The sequence below is a fragment of the Ischnura elegans genome, chromosome 12 (genome assembly GCF_921293095.1).
Source record: "Ischnura elegans chromosome 12, ioIscEleg1.1, whole genome shotgun sequence".
NCBI lineage: Eukaryota > Metazoa > Arthropoda > Insecta > Odonata > Coenagrionidae > Ischnura > Ischnura elegans.
The window spans coordinates 34,595,703-34,610,925 of record NC_060257.1 but is presented as its reverse complement, the minus strand read 5'-3'; the positions used below and the strand labels follow the sequence as shown (position 1 = coordinate 34,610,925).

General features: G+C 37.7%; 1 protein-coding gene and 2 non-coding genes across 4 annotated transcripts in view; 2 read left to right on the top strand and 1 right to left on the bottom strand.

Annotated features, from left to right (window-relative positions):
- Positions 1-15,223, bottom strand: part of LOC124169455 (ras GTPase-activating protein raskol) — a 548,145-nt gene that overhangs the window by 452,521 nt on the left and 80,401 nt on the right. Inside the window, exon 3 of one of the 2 annotated variants that reach the window (XM_046548067.1) lies at positions 10,152-10,193. The exons of the other annotated variant lie outside the window; for it this stretch is intronic. Coding sequence (XP_046404023.1) covers positions 10,152-10,193 — 42 coding nt within the window. The remainder of the gene's footprint in view (positions 1-10,151; positions 10,194-15,223) is intronic. 2 annotated transcript variants of the gene reach the window in all.
- Trnah-gug lies at positions 6,001-6,072 on the top strand. The gene has a single exon. It is a non-coding gene; the product is annotated as a tRNA-His (tRNA).
- Positions 10,900-10,971, top strand: Trnah-gug. The gene has a single exon. It is a non-coding gene; the product is annotated as a tRNA-His (tRNA).

Here is a 15,223-nt window from a genome sequence, read left to right as displayed (position 1 = left end):
AATTAAATACGAAAGACAGCGGCACGATTCCACCAATAGTGAATCGATCGATCAGATCGTGAAAGAGCTTTTACAAGCTGGAAGCCGCTGGATCCTACATACAACGCCTAGTTTATTTGAGATACGTTTCATTGTAACAAGAAAAATTCTTTTTAGAACCCTATAACAAACCCAGATCCGTTAAAAAAACGATAAAATAAGAGAGATATTTTGCCGCTTTTATCCATTCGTGACAGTACCACATGAATCCTTATTTATCCCGTCGAACTAAATTCGATTTATCCAAGGGGACCGCTACAACGACACGAACGATATCCTAACCTATGCTCTCAGCTGATGTGATCTGATTAAACAGATCCCAGCCTGATTCAACATTCCGGAAGATAACTCAAACGGGAACCCACGCTGTCGAAACAATTGAACCGCAGCACAAACAAGAGCGCCTTAATTGATAAATGTGCGAGAGCGGTGAAGGTCAATCATCACATGCGGATACAAATCGTACCGCTATGGCGCCACTCATCCCTTTCATCTCACAGCACAGAGTCAAGCTGCGCTTCACACTGTGGCGCAGCTATTTGTTTCTAGCTGTAAGTCCCGCATGTTACATTTTGACGCATTTACAATTTTCCTTCATGCACTGTCCGAGATACAATATTTGGAAAAGGATAATTCTGCGTATTTTATTTGACTATTAATTTGAAGGCGATAAATCCAGCAGGAATACGAGAATATAAACACAGGAGTACGGAAAAAATCATCAGATCCAGTGGCGAAACTAGGAATATGCTTTAAGGGGGGATGAGAGGTGATGGACAAGGGCGACCACCCTTTTAGGAAAATTTTGGAAAAATTAAATGCCTGAAAATGAATTTTACATAATTTTAGCACTTAAAATTTGGGTTTCAGTAAAAAGTTACGTTAAAATTTACTAAAAGTCAAAACTAGAAAATAGATTTGAATATTATTTTTCTTTCTCTGAGGCTTTGGGGGGATCTATCCCCCTCATCCCCCATAGTTACGCCACTGATTAGATGCCACATATGGAGCATTTTTCTCCATGGAAGCGAGGCCTGGACGTTGATGGTGGCAGAGAAGTCAACCAGTGGAAGCTTTCGAAATGTGGTGCCACCGAAGAATGATGAAAATAAAATGGATTGACCGAGCAAGTAATGAAGATGTGCTGAGGAAAGTGAGAGAAAATAAGGAAATCTTCTAAAAACATTAAAGAAAAGAATTCATGGGCCACAATATGAGACATGATGGCCTGATGAAAACAATTGTAGGGCAGGTGGAAGGGAAGAAGGTCAAGGGACAGAATAAGTTACATAGGATAGGTCATCAAGGATGTAAAAGGGAATAAATACGTCATCATGGAAAGGCCAGCAGATAGCAGTGCGGAATGGATAGCTGCGTCAATACAATCGTAGGACATTTGACTGACGATAATGATGGATTTCAATGCGCAACCTATCTTATATTCACTTTCATCATGAAAATATCTTTCCCTCATTTTATTTCCTAGCAACTATTTTTCTTTCGGTCAGTGTGTAAGATATTAGAAATCAAGAAGCGAAATTAATATCTCGCCTGGGAACTATTTTCAATCTAAGTAAGGTTTGTAGAAGTTCCTATCTGTAATCTAATTCCTCACTGCGAATGTGAAATATTTATGGCCCCCAACTGATGGGAAATATGAGAAAATATGAGTTTTTATAAATTAAAATAGATATAAATTATTTAAAACCCCTTTGCCAAATTATACACCTCAAAGAATGAAAAATATTCCTTTTAAGCCAAAAAAATAATGAAAATCAACGCAAAAACAGCAACCTAGGAAGGTTCCCAGGGATTGGTAGAAATACAAAGCTACAGTGTTAAGGAAGACGCTAAAATATTTTCATCCATGATAACAAAGATACCGTACCGAACCGTAATTAATACCGTCTTTGTATAGAAATATTTCAGAAAAAAATGAAAAAAAAACTTTAATTAAAATTCCGATCGACTTGGTTAAAAAACTTCATTCACTATAACAATCAGTTTATAAATAATTATTTACGACTAGCGTATGTGAAATATGCCATGTTCTCACTCATCATTAATTAATATCTATGTTATCACTTGTCTTCGTGGTATGGAGGCACACAATTTTTTATGTGATCGAAAGAGTTATATTTCCGTCGTGATTTCTCGCCATTTTTATCAAGAAATTTTATCTCAAGGGCATTAATGACTATGTTTTAAAACCCCCACTAGTGTTCAAGTAAACTAAATGTATATAAGTAGTAGATCATGTTGTTTTTTATGTTATTATGCTCCCGATCCCGTAATAAATGGCTTAAAGCCAGTGGTGTCATGGTGCTGGAACGCACCTTCATTCTTTCTCTTTTTCCTTCTAAAAAAAGAAAGTTTGTAAAAATAATACTGCTGTTTCAATTATTATTAAACACATAGTAATCAAATAACACTTTTATCCATTTCGTTGCCACAAAATCTCTAAAATATACATTCGTATTCAAAACAAAAAAAATGTAATAAAATGTAAATAAAAATTGTAATAAAAAACACACCGAGTAATACTTCACTACTAAAAAAGTTAAGGAGAGTGCGTTCCGGCACTGCTAATTATGCCTCGACGTCACTGCTTAAAACGGATTGTAAGCATACAATTCATTCCTAAAATCATAGCTTATAGCTCAATTTTTATCCTTCGTCCCTATTACACGGCGTTAGCAACTGCCTTACGGTTCGCCGGCCAGTATTCTCCATCAACGCACGCGTGGGATTCCGTGTTTATAGTCAGATGACGTCAGCAAGGTCCCTTACAATGAGGAGTTCTTCTATATTTATGTCCTCGGATGCCTCTGTTCCCGTCTTCCATACGCTCGCATTCTCGGGAGTAAACACAAGGCTTAATTTCTTCGTACTATTAATAGACAGGTGATGAAAGCTTGAGGTTTTTTATTTGGCACCCAGCAGCGATTCGATTGCGTGAACTTCGGAGAAAGTAAACAACCTCCTCGTCTCCATTTGATGGTCAAATGGGCCTCTTGAACGAGTATCACTGGGCTCGAACGTGTTTCTGTTTTTGCCTCGGAAGTGGGTGTAGAGTTACGCAAAATGAATCTTAAGCCTGAATAATAAAGGAAACAATTCATCAGATGGTACATAAGGAGTATTTTCTCTATGGAAGCAAGGCTTGGACGTTGACAGCAGCAGAGAAGTCAAGAGTGGAAGCATTCAAAATGTGGTGCTACCGAAGAATGGTGAATATAAAATGGATTGACCGTGTAAGTAAAGAGGAAGTGCTAAGAAGAGTGGAAGAAAAGAGAATCCCTCAGAGTCATAGCTCCAGCGATAGGTTTTCAGCGACCAAACGAGTGATAGCTCGCTTTTTCCGTTACTTTCAACATATATAAATACAGCTCCAATTCAATTAAATGCCAAGCGTGGCGTTACCATAGCTGTTTGCGGCAAGTAGTTCTGGTTGGCTGAAGGACGGTGCCAGCTATTGTGTCAGTGACGGAAAAATGGACGTGCCCCAGTGATGGAAAAAAGGATGGAAAGGCCATCCCTTTTTTCGCCATTTTGTAGGCCAGACTTCGCGGAAAATCGATTGCGAGAAACGGTCATTTTTTCACGATTTCCGCTGAAGCTGTCCCTCCAAAGAGATAAAAAAAATGACCTTTTGTTTCGGGGTTAAGGCTGAATCGCACGATCATTTTTCCCGTCCCTTCACAAGTACAGCTCCAGCGATCGCTTCAATTCCATCCCTTTTCCCATAAAACTCGGCACGTCCCTTTATTCCATCGCTGAAGCCATCACTGGGACCACGAATAATACAAAATACGATCCTCAAGTCGGCCTCTTGAGCATGAATTACACAAAAAAAAATTTCCGTCCCTCAGAATGATAATTCCAACGATATGTTTTTCAGGGACCATGAGAATGATCGCTCGAGCCATCATTTTATGAATCCCGCTGTCATTTCCACCGTCCATTTTTGCATCGCTTATTCCGTCATTTTCCCTATATGCAACTGTCATTGAATTGAAAGCCAAGCTTGGCCCGCGCGCTTAAATGGGTTTACAGAAGTAGCCACTCGCGTCGCTGACGAGCAAATTGATCCGGCTTTACGAAGAAATAAGGTATAATTAGATAGATAGAAAAATATTTACTGTTCAGGAAAAATTCCGTAAGAAAAAAATATTAAATTACATAAATAAATTACAGTTTACAATTACATTAAATTAGGGGTGCCAACCAGAATTTATATTCATGGTGATGAGATTAATCACATCCATAAATCTTCAATGATATTCCTCGCAATTTCAACGATCATACGTACTGCAAAATGTTGGCAAGGAAAGGGGATCACATTGCACTCATCACCGCGCCGCGGACAATTTTGAAAAACGATTAAAATGCAACCGCAGCGCCAAGAGAAATCAACCCTATATGGGCTGGAATTGAGCCTCCTCCATGCAGTCCCCTTGGCCAATCAAAACGGACCGTCCTTCAGCCAATCAGAACGCACGGCCGCTAAAGCCGATTGTAACGCCTAGCTTGGCTTTTAATTCAATGACAGTTGTATATAGGGAAAATGACGGAATGAGCGATGGAAAAATGGACGGTGGGAATGACGGCGGGATTCAGAAAATGATGACTCGAGCGATCATTCTCATGGTCCCTGAAAAACCTATCGTTGGTTTTATCATTCTGAGGGACGGAATTTTTTTGTGTAATTCAGGCTCAAGAGTAAGCCCTTGCCTTCATTGACGTGTATGCAATTAACATTGAGTGGCAATAGTAAATGCGGAAGGTGACGAAATAAGCGACGGGAAAAAGGGACGGTAGGAATCCCTGAAAGCATGGTTCTGTGATTTAAGCCTAAAATTAACCCCTTGTCATAATTTATATGTATAATTAACATTGAATGACGGTTATGAAATAGGGAAAATGACATAAAAAGCAATGGAAAAAGAGACGGCGGAAATGATCGAGTGATTCAGAGAATGATTGCTAGAATGATCATTCTCCTGGTCCCTGAGAAAACCTATCGCTGGTGCTATCATTCGGAGGGACGGAAAAAAATGGTCATGTGATTAAGGATTTAGCATATGGTCAAAGGAATAGTGAAGGACTTTCAGTAGCTAATGTACGTGCAGATGTTAGAGTTGCGTGTCACTATCACGCAATACTTTCGTGGCTATGTTTGAGCCTCTGCTTAAGTTCTCAGAAAAAGTCAATACCAGGGGTCGAGCTAGTGAAGAGACCTCTTTGTCATAAAGTGGCACTCGAAATATGCAGGAAGCGTTAGAGTGCTCGAAATGCATTATGGCCAGTCATGGTGTAAATATTTATATGACTCGCGCGCGGCGTTAGTAGACCGACATTCCTCGAGAATTTCGAATGGGTCCTATAGAGATACAAAAATGGCATCACTCAAAAGAAAAGTGTGGCGCATAACTTACTAGTAATATGCTACTAACTGTCGCAGAAAAACATTGGGCCTCCATGGTAATTATTCGACAATAGCAATTAAAATTCATCAACTTCTCGAAATATTCCGCCATTGTGAATTTTGGTATAATGAATGTCTCCTGAAGCCAAAACGCGTTTAAGATATCAAAACTTATTTTCATGAGATTCACTACCCTTACCTTGAAAATTTCACTGTCCGTGATTCTATGGAAAAAATGGAAGTTAAACGAAGGAAAAATCAAAACTTAAAACCGTTTCTTTTTGTAATTTTGAAAACTCACTCGGAAACAGCTGAAAAATCTTTACAGTAAATTAACATTCTCCACAGCTACAACATTTAAAGAATTATGGAGAAGTTTAATATGCCTGAATCACAAGCAAAGAGTACCTACTGTCCGTAGCCCTTCGAGGCCCAGTCAGCCTCGAAGCAAATGCGCTAGTTGTTCCGCCATAATGAATTCTTATTTTGAAAGATACGCCTGTGAAAGTCGGAAAGATACAAGCCTCGAGATAGCCGTGATCGTATAGTGGTTAGTACTTTGCGTTGTGGCCGCAACAACCCAGGTTCGAATCCTGGTCACGGCAGTGTTTCAGACACTGAAACGGCATGAGGCGTATTTTTTTGGCGTCTATTTTTCAATGAGAGTAGGTACACGTGTTTTCAAGCGTTGTTGATAGAATTATTTGGTTTAAAATACTATAAATTATATACAAATATTATGAGGCAACGATTGTGAAAATAATTAGGTGTCCAACAACAATTATAGAGGCACTCAGCTAGACATCGTGTTCCCAAACTCGCTAAAAATACTAACAATGAATTAATGACAGCATTAGACCATTCACTGAAGTGACTTTTGCTATTACGGCAAATAAACCTACGAATAAGCCTACAAATATGCCAACGAATAAGCCTATGAATAAGCCTACTAATGGCCGCATAGTGGTTGCAATAACCCAGGTTCGAATCCTGGTCACGGCAGTATTTCAGACAGCATGAGATATTTATTTTGTGGCAACCCAATTGGGGAATTCCACTGAAAATAGATGATTATGGGATAAAAATATATCCGCTACACTTAAAAGTACAGGGAAAGCAGTTCTTCACTAACCTGCGTATTATTCGTCAAATTCCACTTTGAAAATTGTACAGTAATCTTGCGCTCCAAACGACCCATTGCCATGTTGGCTTAGCGTGACGCCAGGGACCAGTAAACAGTAAACATTTACATGGTGCCAGTAGTCTATTGTCCCAGTTTTGGAAAAACCTATGTACCTCTCAGTACTTTTTTCTCAGTAAAATTTATTTTTTCGCAGCAATACATGTTAATTTCATCATCAGTCATATAAAATATGCATACATAATAACTGAAACCATAGAAATCCTTATTTCCGTAGAAGAAATAAGCGACCATGAATTAATATACCTTCAGAATGTTCCCAGAATACACCTTTACGAAGTCGGATTCAGCCATTGCGTAATACGTGCACCGTAAAATCTTTAAAACTGTTCACAATTGTTTTTGACACATCCTTATAGTAATGAATCAGTGTCGTCGTAGCTGTTTGTCGTCGTCCTTACTGTTTGTTATTGCCATGGAACGAATCTGTTTACTCGCATTCAGACGTCACATGGCGTTTTGGTAGCGCGAAAGAATTCAGTGATTTTCGCGAACTTTGAAGCTCTGTAGCAACAATAATATTGAGAATTATGAAGTAATATTTTGCAAACATTTATAACTTTAACCTACTCATCTATACATGTAAAAAATTAACATTTTAATTTTATGAGAGAACCCCATTATGAGAAATTGTGTGAAAAGGTACCAAACCTTTTGATTGTTTACAATGGATTTTCACAAAGTTAAGCCTGATACAATCTAGTTTTGCGAGTGGATTACTTTTTTACACAAATTATCAGGTAATGAATTTCGAAATCACAATTTTAGTCCACCCACTGTTATGGTACGACCAATCCTGCTGTTTCCAGCAGACCTTTTCGGGGCACGCCAGTAGAGGCTCTGCATCTAAATTCTCACACAACACATCTTACAGACCACTCGGCCATATAATTCAATATCTTTTTCCGCCACATTTAATAGCTATTAAGTAAAACAAATTTCAAACTCATGATACTGGTGCAAGAGTATAATATTTTCGCTGAAACTGGATTTTATTATTTAATATCATATTCTGGAATAAAATGTGACAAAGCACACTGAAAACAGAGCTTTTAGAGGAAACTTCTGTTGAAACCAAATAAAAAATGCGTTTATAACGTAAATAAAGCGCCAAGATAGATTTAAGCTACTGAAGCATGTTGATATTAATGGAAAATTACAGTAAAAAATAATTTTTCGAATTTTCGTTAAGAAATTGGCTACTGAGCAATTTTTTTTGTAAACTACATTTTAAAATCATAAAATTTTTAAAATAACTATCACGATACCGACCTTATCGCAAATAACTTAAAATATCCTTGAGTATACAGCTTCTATTGAACAAAAAACTGACATTGGGCGCTTTATAGTTGAATAACCGAAAATAACGAAACGGAAGAACGAAAACGGAGGAACCTTTCCATGCTATGTACAGCATTGTAATCTAACAAAACACAGATTGCGTTGCCCGAAACTAGCATAATAACTGACTCCATGTGCTCAGAAAAGTTGAAAATGTTAGCGCAAGTTTTTAACGAGTCATGCGCTACGAACAAGGCGAAATGCGACCTGTCGAGGGTGAGCGAAGCGCCATCTCAAGTCCGCGGAATACGTCCTGATCTGACCAATGCGATGCGGCATAATTATTCCTAAGATGCGTGCGCGGCATAAGTAGAACAATGCCTCGAGCGATTCAAGAGAAACAAATGCATTTCACGGCTGAGGTCGCGATTATTGCCATGGCGCCCTCTTTCACGTTTTAGTAATAATTACGACACGAGTCTATTTATTCCACTTAAGGAATTCAGACCATGAGAGTTTCATGGGTACACAAGGCTAAAATCGCCTTATTTACTTGTATACATTATCGATGGACCTGTGTAACAATATAAAATTATGTGGGTAAACTGTTCTCGGGATTCCCACTGGGTTAATTCTTTCATAACGGCCAACGTTTAAAAAAAAATCAACATTCAGACCTGATGATGAGCGCCGAGACGGAGCTTGAAACGTTGGCCATTATGAAAGAATTAACCCGGTGGGAATCCTGAGAACAGTATACCCACATAATTCACCAAGAATGTATCAAATGATGATAAAAATTATGATTAATGTAATTGCTGGCATACCAGTTGGCGTTTCATTTTCACTTCGTAGTACTACCAATAATAATTTTCATCTTCTACCATTATACGGAGAATCTCGTATTTGCCTAGTGTTACTGCGTATAATCTAAACGAGCGTGATGCGCCCGCTCCCAGCGGGCTTCCCCCGCTCTTTTCAATGCAGGTCCACAGAGGGATAGGCGCGTTTCTAATTTTAAAATGTAGAAAAAAGGCAGGGTCTTATGTACAAATTTAATTGGAATGTTCATGTACAAATTGAGGTCAGAGGACCTCTTTAAACACAACATTGGAAGTATCCTCTATCCTCTGTTAATAATTGTTTAGCGTTTTCCTTAATATTTACAAAAATATTTTGAAAAGATCTTACCCAAGAGTTGCTACATAAAGTTGGCCATGAGAGAATACAGGGTCAGGCAGGAATAAGCCAGCTCTTTGCAAAGTCTGACCCTGAGCCTTGTTAATAGTCATCGCATAGGAAACCTTAATGGGAAATAGTCTGGGAGTCAAATTAAAAGGCATGGTGGGATCCGACGGCGTTAACTGTATTCTTGGGATGAGGACAATCTTGCCGGAATCGATTATTTTTTTTAAATCGATTTTTTTTAATTTGTAAAAACCAATTTTAGGAAACAATAGCAATATTTAGGAAGTAAGATATGCCGTCGCATGTTCTCTGATAAATTCTGTGCATTTTGGTACCTCATTAGTAGAGTTCGGTTGCGTATCAGTTGAGAAAAAGGTATCTATACAGTAGAAATAATATAGAGGATTGACCCTAAGGTCCAATAGCAATCTACTCAGACATAACTCGAAGGGCTATTTCTTACACAAGGTGCACCATTTATCGCTCTAACCAAGCCCCTACGTCAAGGAATAGAAAACTTAATGTTAGATGAATTTTTATTAACCGAGAAACTTGGACTCGATGCGAATAACGTACGCAGATAATCTTCAAAGTAACTGAGTAAAACACATTACACCACAATTAAAAAAATATTAACACACACAATAATCCAGTCCACAAAAATATGGCTAGCACATAAAAACTGCCAACATTATTACACCACCAATCATAAAAGCAACAGAAAGCATCAACATAAAAAAACTAAGCAGGCATGCAAATGAAAGCAAATTAGCATACAAACGTTAGAAGCAAAACGTAGTACCCACCATCAACAAAGCAGTAATGTTACTACAAAGGTAGAAACTAAGAAAGACAAATAAAAATCAACACACCAATTTAAAAAGACATCAACAGAAAATAAAAAAGAATAAAAAATATTATTACATGAACGGAAAGAGGACCTTACACAGAGCAACATATTTACAAAACAATCAAAAAAAGGGGACATCAATGCCTTATTTTTTTCTGGCGTACCTTGTTTTGCGACCGCAGACGAGAAGGTGTACCGGGAAATATCTGAAAAGAGAAGAAAGAAAGGTTTCCGAGGGGTTTGGAGAAAGGGTATTGACAGGGATAATTGGTACGTGGGAATAGGATAAGGGAAAAAGAGAAGACAGAAAGAATTTCATTACTGACTGAGTTAGTAATCATAAATCCCAGAAAAAAAGATGGGAAACTACCAATAAGGTACCGTTCAAGCACTATGTAAGACGTCGCATTCTCAGGTTCCCGCGGAGTGAATGATGATTTTCAATTTTGTCGGTTGAACTGCGTTTATTGGTGGAACAATCGATTTCGATAAAAATCGATAATCGATTTTTAATAATCTAAGATCGAAGGAAATCGAGATCAAGTCTTTATCTTCGAGTTTTATTGCGCCTCGTTCTGATTTCGATTGTTCCAGAGATCGTTGGAACTATCGTGCATTCACACAATAAAATTCGGGATACATTCGCGAAAAGTTGCGGGATATTTTCACGTGAAAAGTCATTTCGAAATGGCTGAAAAACCTATCAGGTAATTTTAAACTCCCCTAACCATAATATTTCCATAATTACGTAGTAATTGAATGAAATGAAATAATACGCCAGTATCAAAAGTTAGGAGTACTGTTCCCTAGGCAGCCTCGAGCCGTTAAAGCTGTCATTGGACTGTTCCACCAGAATGAATCCTTATTTTGAAATATCTGCCAGTGAAAGTCGCGTTTCTGTAAGCCTCGATAGCCGTGATCGTATAGTGGTTAGTACTTTGCGTTGTGGCCGCAACAACCCAGGTTCGAATCCTGGTCACGGCAGTGTTTCAGACACTGAAACGGCATGAGGCCTATTTTTTTGGATTCTATTTTTCAATGAGAGTACGTATCCTTGTTTTCAAGCTTTTCTTATAAAATTATTTGATTTATAATATTTTATAATTACATTCAAACGCTGTGACACAGCAATAGGGCAATAATCATTTTTGAGGCACACAGAAATTTTGTTCCGAAACTCGTTAAGGATACTGACTACGAATCAATGGCAGCATTAGAGAATTCACCCACTAAACTTGAGATAGTGCAGGAAATAACTGATATTTTCTTTCGACCACAAACGGCGTATCAATCGTGCAATCATTTGCATAGACTTTCGATAGTTTAGAGCTCCATAAACGGAGTTGTTCTAATAGCTACCACTAACTAACTCGCGCGCCGTGAGCGGTCACGAATTTCCATTCAATTGACCATATTTTGCTAAATCTCTGAAGTCATCGAAATTTGAGCCCAAATACTTAATAATTTCCCTAAGCTCAAAACAATGCAATGCTGGTCGCCATAAAATGCGCACGGAATCGACGAATCGCCGACCGGAACGTAGAGTGACTCCGAGACAGACACGAAAATGATTCACCAATTGAATTTAGATTGAAAAACTCTGATATCTAGCATAATACTGATAGAGGTGGGGTAGCTGAACCTTGGAACTACCTCAGATGGGGCAAGGAGGGGTTCGATTTAATTATAAATCGTCCTATATAGTGCTTGAACAGCCCCTTGACAGGAAAGAGAAGAAAATTTTGGGAATGAGTATCATTCTCTGATCTAAAGATATGAATACAGAATTAAATATTTTAAGACAGGTTTCAGTCATGTATTTATGATATTTTCCAAGATTACACAATATCCAATCAAATCCCATTCAGATGGCTTACCGAGGGTCTATCATTCAGTCAATTATCCAAAGTAGTAAACACTATGAAACCAAATCATTCACAGAGATAAACTCGTGCACTTTCAATCTTAATCATGTAAAATATCAATACATTTGTTCCTTTTTCCCTAATTTGAAATTGAAAATAGATTTTTTAAGTGCTGGAACGCCAAGCACCTTGTTGAAATATCATTTTTAATTTCCTTACTTCACGTGAATTATTTAAATAACACCCCAGATATTTGCGATGAAAAGAACTTTAAATTTTTTATGGCAACTACTCCTCACCCAGATAACAACTTTCCCGTTATAATGGGCAACAAACAAAAAGAACTTTGAAAGCAAACATATGCCAACGTGCATTTCAAATTTATGGCCCATCATCACGAAATGTAGCTGGTTCTCACTTTTATGGGCTATCTATAGTTTGATAAAACTGAATGCAAGCGGAGAATAGAAGTCATCATAACTATTCTATCCCAAAAGCTCGCTTTCTTAAAAGCAGCAAACATTCGGCCCGAGATAGTCTCCAAATTAGCCGTGAGATAGTACTCGATAAAAGAACTCATATTTTTCACCTGACTGGAAAATGAAAGCATCTCAAAAATTTGATGAGCGCCCGAACTAACAAAAACTCGCGTAAAACACGATGAAACAGAAATAAACGTAACAAATGTCTATTTGAACGTATCCTTAATTTTAAAACGTGGACATTAAAGGCAATTCTTCATAATCCTGAATTTTTACATCGAAATGATTTTTAATCATAACTAGAGTGTTTATTTAAAATACTTTCGGATGCAATAAATGAATTTGAGAAAAAAATAGACCCGTACAGAAATTAAATTTTTATGTGGTTACAGTATAAAAATTATTTCATGTTTAACTAAATGAAATGGAATCTGTTTGATAATTTTACGCAGTATCCATTCGATTAACGCCTGAGGGCATGAAGATAATTAAAAAGATTATTATTTACCAATTATAAAGTCTGAGGAAATTGGTAATATTATTTTGGGGCAAAATTAGCGCCATAGATGAATATTTTTTTAATTTGAATTTTACTGGCTGAAAGTCAATCAAAGTTTTTCGTCATTAAAACGATGAATCCACAACGGTAGGCATATATTAAATAAGCTGTAATTCCACAGGCCAATTCATAAAACTTTTCCAACAGGAAGCTCGAGCTGACTTATTTATAGACAAAATTAATGACCCACATGCGAACAAAAGAGACAGATATTCCCATAAGGAGGTAAACCCCTTCACATAGTTAATTTGGCGTTGCAAATTATTGCTACTAGCATGCTCATTACTTAATCTAGAGATAAGCTTAAGAGTCTAAAATGCTAAACAACATGACATGAGTAGAACCGGTATCACATATTACAGTTACATTTGACTAAGACCTACTAAAAGCAGATTATACTGGCCCCTGAAATGGACAATATACTTTCTACAGGAGGTAAAGCACATGAATACATCGAGCTAATTTCAGATCTGTGTTTCATACACTATTACTTCGGCTTAAATTAGCGCAGCTGTTTATGCAACAATTATTTACGAATCGACTAACCTTTAACGTAAGATGGATATCTCAAATTACTCAGGAGACCCCCCAGGGCAATTCTTACCATACATTTTCACTCAAGGACCTACAAAAATTGAAAGCATAAAATACTAAGCCACATATGCCCTGTTAAAGAAGCATGAAGACCGTTTAGCTTAACGTAGTCAAAATCTTAGGAAGAATTGTAGGTTGCTATTTTAAGTTTTAAGGATTCGACGACTCCTCCCTGGCATAGCCCACTACATTAGGTATTCCTTTTAATCAAACTTCTTACACCTGGGGCCAATTGCACCTTATTATTACTAACCATACTTCGAAAGCTAGGCGTTAGGATTCAGCAGGTAGGTAACTCAGGATGAACTAATTCTGTCACAGCTATGTTTTTACATGCAAAGTTCTAGTTTTTGCATCACAATGCCAGTATATCAATGACGTGATATGCCCGAAAATGTTCAAGTGTGACCAAAAGTTGAAATCTAAATTTTTAAATTAAAACATGATTTCAAATAATTTTTTCGCGACGCTTGGTACAAGAGACCAATATTATTGTGTAAACCAAATAACCCGATTCACTGTCATAATAAAAAAGTGATTTAGCTTGTATACAACACTGACCTCCAATTATTCTCAATGCAAATGAAAAATGCTAGCATTTAATTCTTTCATTTTGCATCAAAAATGCACCCCAGCACACCTGAAAGCTCTACTTGTTATTTGTTTATCTGCAAAAAGCCCAGCTGTATTTGCCACCAATGGATTCGTCTCAGCATATCTTAGGCATTTAGAATTTCCCATTTGGCAAAACTTAAACCTTTAAATGACCCACTCATGCAACTAAAAGCGAAAAATGGCAATGTTGACCCAAATATGATTACTTAAATCTATCGACCCATGGTTAAATATCGATTTTTATCCATTGAATCATCAATTTTATAGATTTTATGTTTTCGATTGCATCATCGAGTTGATCGATATTTAACCATGGATTCTAGGTTCCACAAAGTTAAGCTGGGTTTACACGTCAAAGTTGACCACTATAGCCTCGACTCGTATGAGCAGACAGCGACTGCGAAGCGCTGAGTAGATAGCTCGAATCGAACGAGGCATTGATTCGATCTATTACCGCAGCTGAAGCAGTTCAACTTTTAACGCAGAAGGAGTCGACAGCTAAGAATGTACCGCAAGGGTCATTTGTTAATTAACCAATGGCGCAACTATGGGGGGGATAAGGGGATAGATCCCCCCCCCCCAAGGCCTCACAGAAATTTAAAATTTATTTAAAAATATTATCTAGTTTTGTCATACAATAATTGAATCTGCTTTAAGTTAAGTCAATAAAAGTGCCAAAATGATGTAAAATATATTTCCAGGTATGTCATTTTTCAAAAAAATTCCCAGACCCCGTTGCCTCGGGGGGGGGGGGGGGTTGCCACCCCGGGCCATCCCATTTCCCCTCCCCCCCCAGAGCCTATCCCTAGTTACACTACAGAATTTAACTGCAGAGGCAAAGAATGTAATTACAGATTGCTCTGTCAATTTATTACTAATAAGGGGCCAAAGTTAAGGCGACAATCGATCTCAGTTTTTCTTGGAGAAAAGGACGTTAAATTATTTCTCTTTCGCAACTGCCACTCCTTTTGTTTCCCTACCTCTACCATCACGACGCACATTGGCACTCTTGGGACACCTTTATGTTGGTAATAGCAGCGAGATATAGTTTTGGAGCAACTATCTTAGTAGTCAGTTACTATTCCCCCGACTCATACAGTCAACTACTATTCAACCCGAGA